The 9029-nt window shown below is 33.3% G+C and overlaps 1 protein-coding gene across 7 annotated transcripts in view; it reads right to left on the reverse strand.

The window, feature by feature from the left end:
- The window catches only part of LOC106464787 (diacylglycerol kinase 1-like), a 160416-nt gene that overhangs the window by 1260 nt on the left and 150127 nt on the right, over positions 1 to 9029 (reverse strand). For 2 of the 7 annotated variants that reach the window (XR_002611826.1, XR_002611825.1), the window contains exons 26-28: positions 6968 to 7095; positions 4553 to 5154; positions 3129 to 4479 (exon numbers count right to left, since the gene is read on the reverse strand). Coding sequence is in view for 4 of the 7 variants with exons in the window: in XM_022392584.1 (XP_022248292.1) it covers positions 6997 to 7095 (99 nt within the window). In the remaining 3 variants the exon portion in view is untranslated. Of the gene's footprint in view, positions 1 to 2766; positions 2841 to 3128; positions 4480 to 4552; positions 5155 to 6625; positions 7096 to 9029 lie in introns of those variants that run through there. The other 5 variants (XR_002611827.1, XM_022392583.1, XM_022392584.1 and 2 more) reach the window with 5 other exon arrangements.

A 9029-nucleotide genomic window follows, 5' to 3' on the forward strand; every position in this document is an offset into this window, starting at 1 on the left:
TTGTTATATCGTAAACGGTACGATTGTACTCTAAGACACTCAACGTTTATCTTAATAATGTTATATCGTAAACGGTACGATTGTACTCTAGACACTCAACGTTTATCTTAATAATGTTATATCGTAAACGGTACGATTGTACTCTAGACACTCAACGTTTATCTTAATAATGTTATATTGTAAACGGTACGATTGTACTCTGGACACTCAACGTTTATCTTAATAATGTTATATTGTAAACGGTACGTTTGTACCCTAGATACGCAACGTTTATCTTAATAATGTTATATTGTAAACGGTACGTTTGTACCCTAGATACGCAACGTTTATCTTAATAATGTTATAATGTGAACGATACATTCATTCCCTTGGTACGTAACGTATATTTTAATAATTCTATTGATCACGAGGACGTGTTTTTTGTTTTTTTTTAGGTTTACTCAAACTTATCACAGAGTTGAAGGTTTAGTTACTGTACATGTGTTCAGAAGCTTCTGGCATTTGTTGATTTGATTTGAACAGCACATGATGATGTACATGTTTTCCATTTTCTTACCATAATTGAGTATTTGAATAGTGTTTGACATTTTAAAATCACAGGTTATTATATCAGAAAAGAAATATTGCAAAGAAAAAGAAATGTGATTTTTTTAGACTGAAGATTTTTCTGTATTTGTTCACTTTCTATAGTTTACACTTGGAGACCTTTACGATACATAATAATATTCTATTAACTAAACTGGATATTAAGTAAAATGTCATTGTAAACTACACTAGCGCCATTTACATTTTCTATTACTTGAAACTGATAAGTTAAATTAACATTGAACGTTTCAGTTTCACTGTATTAAGTCGTCTTACCACCATTTTATTTATGCGTAATTTAACTGATTTTCACGAAAACGTTGTTTCATTAATGGTTTCAATACACGAATTTATTACGAAGATATAATAAGTTGAGTAATTCATAGCAAAAGATTTCTGTGATGATTCACTTGAAAAATTTATTTTGAAGTTGTTATTATTTTTGCCACACACAAAAAATACTATAAATTATACTTCGGAATTCCTCGAGAGGCGCTTGTTCGCTTATGATTTCAGCGCAAGGCTACACAATAGACTATTTATATTCTGTCCACTGCAAGGGATCAAAACCTGGATTTTAGCGTTATAAGACCGTATAATTACATCTGACCCACCAGAGGTTCTTGAGAGACTTACGAGAATCGCTATTAGACGCCCTTTCGATGTTCCCAACTGAATACTGCATGGTCTAGAAAGTTCTGAGTCAAGCATTTTCTGTGAAAAGTTCATTGATAAGTTGTAAAACTTTTACTGATATGAGCACTTTGTTCTTCCTTAGTGGAACTAAAATGTTTACAAAATAACTTGTATCTGAGATTCCTCACCATTGAGGTAAGTTCTAGCTTCGTCACAATAGTATTGCATGATACAAGAGTAGTAAAATAATATATTATTTTATCATTAAAGCCAAAAGTTTCCCTAGTGGACCAGCGGTGAGTTTGCTAACAAAAACTCTAAAATCCAGGGTTCGATTTCTTGCGGGTGGAGAGAGTGCAAATAGTCCATTGTGTAGCTTTAAACTAACAAAATCCACCAACAACAACATTGTCTACAAACAGAAATTATATAGAATAAGTAGTCGTGTTGAAGAAATATGTAAGATTGCCAAGTTTTAGTTTCTGGAAAACTAAAACATTTTCTGCAAATAGCTCGAAATGACTGTTGATGGTATCTATAAACCAAATTTTTTGTTTGTTTGTAATTAAGCAAAGAGCTACACAAAGGCTGCCTGTGCTCTGCCCACCACGAGTATCGAAACCAGATTCTAGCGTTGTAAGTCCGCAGACATACCGCTGTGCCACGGGGGCGTTTTTGAAAGTAATATAGTTCTAAGGTTTGGTTTGTTTGGAAGTTCGCGCAAAGCTATTCGAGGACTATTTGCACTTGTTTGTAGTTAAGCACGAAGCTACACAAAGGACTATCTGCGCTGTACCCACCACAGGTATAGAAACCCGGATTCTAGCGTTGTAAGTCTACAGATATACCGCTGGGCCGCTGCGGGCACTGTTTGCATTACCTGGCTCGAATTTAATAGATACAGAAGGCAACTAGCCAACACCCCTACCGCCAACTCTTGGGCTACTCTTTTACCAACCAATAGTGGGATTGACCGGCGTATTATAATGCCCCCCACGGCTGAAAGGACGTGTTCGTGTTTGGTTAATTTTAAGAAAACAACAGGATAAAATAAACCAATAATAATTGAAAAACTGTTTATGACAGTTATTTTTCTGCATTTTAAAAATCACAACATAAAAAAATAAAATATTATAAATTCGATGTTAAAAAACTAATGAAATTAATTAAGTACTGGGCATAATAATAACAATAATGTTAGTTCTACAAAATGTCCGAGTTTGATAAACTTAACCCACAATTATTTGAAGTTTGATATTTGAAACTTTTCACAAATGTTGAACATTTCGTTTAAAACGCTTATTTTAAATTTGAAATAATAGCATATAAACAATAACTTTGTAACTACTGTACATAATGATGTATAGTACATGGGTGTAATTTATTTGTTGAGCTTCGTGTAAAGATACTAATTTTGGAATGGTACACTAGAGGGAAGACAGCTTGTCAACACCAACCACCGCCAACTCTTTGGATACTCTTTACCAACGAATAGTGGGACTGACCATCACATTATAACGTCCCCACGGATGAAAGGGAGAGCATGTTTGGTGACGGGATTCGAACCCGTGATCTATAGATTGCGAGTAGAGTGCCATCGCCACCAAGGCATGCCAGGCCTATATAGGTATAAATATATTAATAAAATGGTAAATAAAAAATAATTATTAATTAAGTTGCATAAAAGTGTGGATGTTAAACATTTTAACGCCCGATAAATAACTTCGAATTTCAAATATTCGAATTTGTTTCAGTTTCTAAAAGTAAAATTTTACTATTTACATTTAAAATATGGACCGCAACCCAAAATATGTTTGAAAATGTGACAGAAAACAAAAATAGTCATACGAAGATGAAGAAAAATATTGGTTAAGAGTCCTCCACAATGATTTTTGTTATATATTTTTTATTATCCCTCTTAGCAAATAAGTGAACATTTTACACAACATAGTCTAGTAATTGGGACATAAATAGCAAAGAAATTGTAGAAGAAAATTTTAAACGCAATTTTACTGATATGTTTTAGCATAAAATCCTTTGCCAGTAAACTGAAAACATATATCTTCAGAAAGAATATTAAAAGAAATTATTACTGCACACGACTTATGTTAACGTATGTTATGATTCAGTATAAAATAACTCTATTGTGAGGAAAATTAAATATGTATTTAATCATGATATACACACACACACACACACACACATATTTATAATTTGGAATAATCACATTGAAGTAGCATTTCAGAAAATTACTCGTAATTTAATTTCGATATCAGGATTCGGTGAAAATGAACCCACGAAATCTCTTATTAGTACCTCGCTGCCTAAATTGATCCACACACACTTGAAAATGAGTAGCTTTCTAGTAGATTAAGTTAATAAAAAAAGACGTATTTCGACAAATTATATTAAGAAACGAACGAATATAACACATCGAAAAAAAGCCTTTATCTACACATTTGTATATACAGCTGTAAAGTTAACCTTGATGCTAGAAAATTTGACGGACTTTTTTTACATTCTACAATAAAATGAAGAAGGAAGACCACAAACCTTATGGACGTTACGTAGTTCTAAAATAGAAATCAGTTTGTAGATTTGATAAAATGTAGAAGGAACAACAAGATTTGAGTGGTAAAACATTTACGTCTAATATCAGCACCGTTTTAAAAAATCTCAATTTCATAAGCTTACCCCACATTTAATTTAGGTTTGATATTTGAAACCTTTCACAAGTTTCAGTTGAACAGTTATTTTTTGTTTGTTAAACAATTTGTTTAAATTTGAAATACCCTTTTCGTTTATGAAATAATTATTCTTCAATGTTACAGGGCACTTTCTTTAACCCATAATGAATTAAACACATCTTTCGATTCATGTGGTAGTGAAAAAAACCACAAAAACATTTTTTCAGAATTAGGAAATACCGAAAAGTCAATAAAGCAGACAGACACAACACATTCTACGAATCTGTCGTATATTCCATTTATCAAAGAAGTATAGAAGAGTCATCTGCTACTCATTATATGTTAATATGGTGTTACGAAGGGTGAACCTTTCTTTAACATGAGCAAACTGATTCACAGTCTTCCCCTAATGAAGAAAGATCCACTTTTCGAAAGGTGAACCTTTCTTTAACATGAGAAAACTGATTCACAGTCTTCCCCTAATGAAGAAAGATCCACTTTTCGAAAGGTGAACCTTTCTTTAACATGAAAAAACTGATTCACAGTCTTCCCCTAGTGAAGAAAGATCCACCTCTCGAAAGGTGAGCCTTTCTTTAACATGAGCAAACTGATTCAAAGTGGATCTTTCTTCATCAGAGGAAGACGCTCAGGGTCTAAAGTTGCCTTTAGTCAATTTTATCTTTATATGAAAGTTGTATTTATTCTTAGTATTGACATAAACTTCTATAGTAAAACTAGAACTGAACGCCAAGTACACAATAAATACAATAATACTTCAGAGGTCTAGTAGAAATGATCGTTAAATATTACTTAAAAAATATTATGAAATACACAAAAATATACATATGCAAATAACATTTACAAACACACTTTGTTGACGGACGGTCTACGATCAAGTTTCGTAAACGTCCTATGGACTGTACAAAAATCTTTGGAAATTTAAACCTCGATGTCTAAGTCAGAGAGGTTACTACTCTTTCACCGGAATAATATTAAGTATTAAATATTGAGACCATCGCTAGAATTATCAATATTATTATGCAAAAATACAGTTAACCGACTAGAATTACATTAGAGAATATACTGAAGAGTGGAGTTAATCCTCCAAATAAGTTAAGTTGTTTTTTTCTGGCATTGGGAAGCGATGACCTGGTTTCTGGACACGAACTTTCTCAAATGGATAATGGTTTAAATATAGACGAATTTAATAGTGTAATAATGCTTCACTACGGGTACACCTATATACCTGCAAAAAAAGTTTTAAGCTTTTTAACTAAAAAAGTATTTTTTGTTTTCTCAAGTAAACTTTCGTTGATGTTACTTCTTTAATTCATCACACTGTAAATCAAGATGCGAACGCATTGGTCACAAATAACAGGAGAAATTTAAAATAGAAAATCCCTGTGTCACAATTGTGATAACACTAGTTTCTTTTGACGATCTAATTTGGTAATGCTTCTTTGAAAAAAAAAATGCAAGCTTCTAAAAACGGTTGTGAATAAATCTAAAATTGGTTGAATCATTTATTTATTTACTGAACTCTTAAAATGTAAGCTTTGGTAAGAAATTTCTGTTGTTCCTTTTATAATTAACATTTTAAATTAATAATCTTTTTAGTTTAAACTCCTTATAATTTGTATGGATATATAGGATTAGCGATTTAAAAAATTCACTTGTTTTGTTTAAAGTCGATTTATTGTTTCTTTGGAATTCGCAAAGAAAAAAATATTAAATGATAATTTGTTTTTGATATTTGTAGAACAAATCATTTCAAATCCACCTTTTCAACAGTTGTATGTATACCATTACTTTAACAAATGTATATAAGTTGATAGCTTTTTACTTCATATTGAAATATCTACGACTACTTCTAGAAAACGAACAACTATAACTCATACCGTTTCAGTAAAATAATGCGAAAATAGGAAAGTGTTTCTGTTTTGTTTTTCATAAAATGGTCCACTTTTAACAGTTACATTGTGCTCTAAATGTTTCTTTTAACATTCAACCGAGAACTTAAACTTCAGATGTTATAAAACACGACAAATAGAGCTACAGTGTGATACAATGCGACCACAAGCAAAAGTACCCGTCCCCAGTGAGGGGAAACTTTAAGTTTATTTATCAATCTAAATTATTTCATGTATTTTAAAAAAGTTAATTTGTTGCACACTTGGTTTCACTCGGAGCCAAAGTTCTGGGCTACTTATACCGCCCACCACGAAGAGTAATTGTTGAGCATTTCAGTCGTGCTAAGAGCTGCTCAACAATAACGTATGGTAAATCTACATTTTTAATCTTTAAGTTACGTCATATTTTTAAATGTGAATGACAGTGTTATTAATTTAGTGTAGAATATTCTACTTGCGAAATAAAATTTGGCATCAAAATTATTCATGCCCGTTCTCCCATCATTTCAAAAGTGAATGTTGAGCTTTGTCTGCGTGCGCAGCTTTTTAAGCGCAGCGCGAGAAGCGGCCGCCGTAAACGGGAGACAAACGAACACTCGGACAGACACCACGGTTCGCAATATATATAAGATATACAAATTATTATTGTTTAAGCTAACAGCCTAGATCTGGTCTTGGTGTAGGTTATTTAGCTGCATGGAGGCGCCCACTAAGGTGATTTGGAGGGCGGTAAACCTCTCACTGAAGACCTCTGAGATATCACGATTTAGTATTTTAAGACTTTAAAATAATCCACATAGTGAATCCCACTGACATGAAAATTTTAATTGTTTTTGCCAAAATAACTCTTTGCCCCCTAAATAAAACAATCCTAAAAATACCAATTTTTGATTGGAATGTTGGCTATTTTTTTCTTTTCTTTTCTTACAGGAGTTTATCGAACAAAAATGATCAACTAAGAGAGTATTACAGATAATCTCGTTACGTTATGTTCTTACTACATTACAACATTATTATTCTGAAATGATGACAAATCATATATATATATATAATGTACTGAAGTATAACTGCTGATGTATAATATTTCATTTCAATAGATAGTCCATTCAACAAATATAGTTTCCACCCCTACGAAAGTTAACAACTTACCACATACTTAGATGGCACATCTCACCTAACTATGATCGTCGGAAAAAAAGCCGGAAGGGAAATCTAGCTTTGTTCGCAGGTGGCGGTGCCATAAGCATTGGCATTTGATTCTTATGGCTGATGTTGATCTGTGTAAATATAGGTTTTAAATTCACCATAAATAACATTAAATCTGATAAACAGAGTAGTCTGTACTATAGCAGTAGAATACTGACATTCAACCAGTTAGTAATTCTTTACACATTACTTTCAAAAATTAGTGCTGTATATTAACTTTATTCGTTTTACAAAATACATATAATAAAAGCACGTTTTCAATCTGCAAAGGAAGTTAAAAGCATAAATTCATACCAGGAATATGTTTTAAAAACAGCCTTCACCATTTACATTTAACAAAACACACACACATATATCTACACATGCGTGTATGTGTATATTATCCTCTTCAAATAATTTTTTTTTACTAATATATGCAATTATTATTTCTACTACACATTAAGACCTTTCTAAAGTTACATATTTTATAGACACACTAATTAAAGTATTTGTAAAACACTGTTCAGTGTAACTATAATTAAACTTTTTGAATTGAAAATTAACATCGCAAATTAAGGCAATAAAGACACGTCGTGGTAGGTTATCACAAGTTCTGATTTTCACAAGCCTCGAACAACAACAGTAGTTGTAGTCTGGAAGGCAACCACTCACACGGTATGAATAATTTAGTAATGAATGTTAACATCAGAAGGAAGTTTCTTGATTAGCTTCATCGCAATAGAGTATCTTTACTAAATCGTTCACATATTGAAATGAACATCCAGTATTACAGTGATCTCTACTGACTTTAGATTACACTTTTTCTATTAACATATTGTTACGTATCTGCTTGTTTGATAATTTCCGGTAGAAATTAATTCTGAGTAAACTTATTTTTCCTCCAACAACTGCTGTAATCTCTCTTCTTGTTTCTTTTCTCGTTCTTGTATTGCTGTCATCAAATATGATAAGCTGTAGTTTGATTTGCCACTTCTCGTTTCCATCTTTCTTTTCTTCTTTTTTTCTTTTCGGTCCCACGCTCTGACACCAATTTGTTTCGTATCTGTTTGTTTGATAATTTCCGGTAGAAATTCTTTCCGAGGAACTTCAGCGATACAAGTCCTTTCATGATTAAACCAGTTTATTCTTTCTCGATAAAAACATTTCTCTTTACGAGTACAAACACACATTTTATATTACCGTCACTAATGTTCCCTTCTTTAATTATCTCCCTCTATATCTATCTCTATCTCGCTGGCTTTCTTTGCCAGGCTTATATTATAAAAAAGAGGGCGTCTAGCAAAAATTCGGACATACGTGGGGCTCCCCGATAATTCGAGAAACTCCATCGCGCATACTCCCAGCGTCACGCGATGTCCGCTGTCGTAACACTGCCCCTTCCTTAGTATTGTTCGGGACGAACAACAGCCACTTACATTAAACCAATAGATAACTAACAATAACTTAATTAAAAGCACAGAATTTACATACACAAAATTAAAATACAACAAAGTCTCTTAATTTTACCGGACGTTTCTTCTTTCATACTGGTCTCATTGGCTTCTGCTTCACGTGGGATTCATCTACTCCATCAGGAAATGCCCCATTATCGGTAGCAGTCACATCAGTGGTAGTAACTTCATTAACGGCTTCAATGTTTTCCCTCTCAAACTGGGTAAAGTTTCTTCTTCGACAGTGGCTCTTTCAGGTGACACATCTTCAGCAGCGTCATTTGTTTTGTTGTTCATTTCGTTCCAACTGAAATGACCTGGATTGTGATAATGCCAAAGCCTGTTGGCATGCGCCACCTTCGGCTTACCTCGCCGACCACATTTTATTCGGAAAGTCACGTCTGAGAGACGATCCACTATGTCATATGGTCCTTCCCATGGAGAAGACAACTTGGGAGACTTCCCTTTGGTCGTGCCCGGCATGGCCAGGTGGATAAGGCGCTCGACTCACAATCTGAGGGTCGTGGGTTCGAATCCGCATCCCACCAAACATGCTCGCCCTTTCAGCCGTGGGG

The sequence above is a fragment of the Limulus polyphemus genome, unplaced genomic scaffold (assembly GCF_000517525.1).
Source record: "Limulus polyphemus unplaced genomic scaffold, Limulus_polyphemus-2.1.2 Scaffold1742, whole genome shotgun sequence".
NCBI lineage: Eukaryota > Metazoa > Arthropoda > Merostomata > Xiphosura > Limulidae > Limulus > Limulus polyphemus.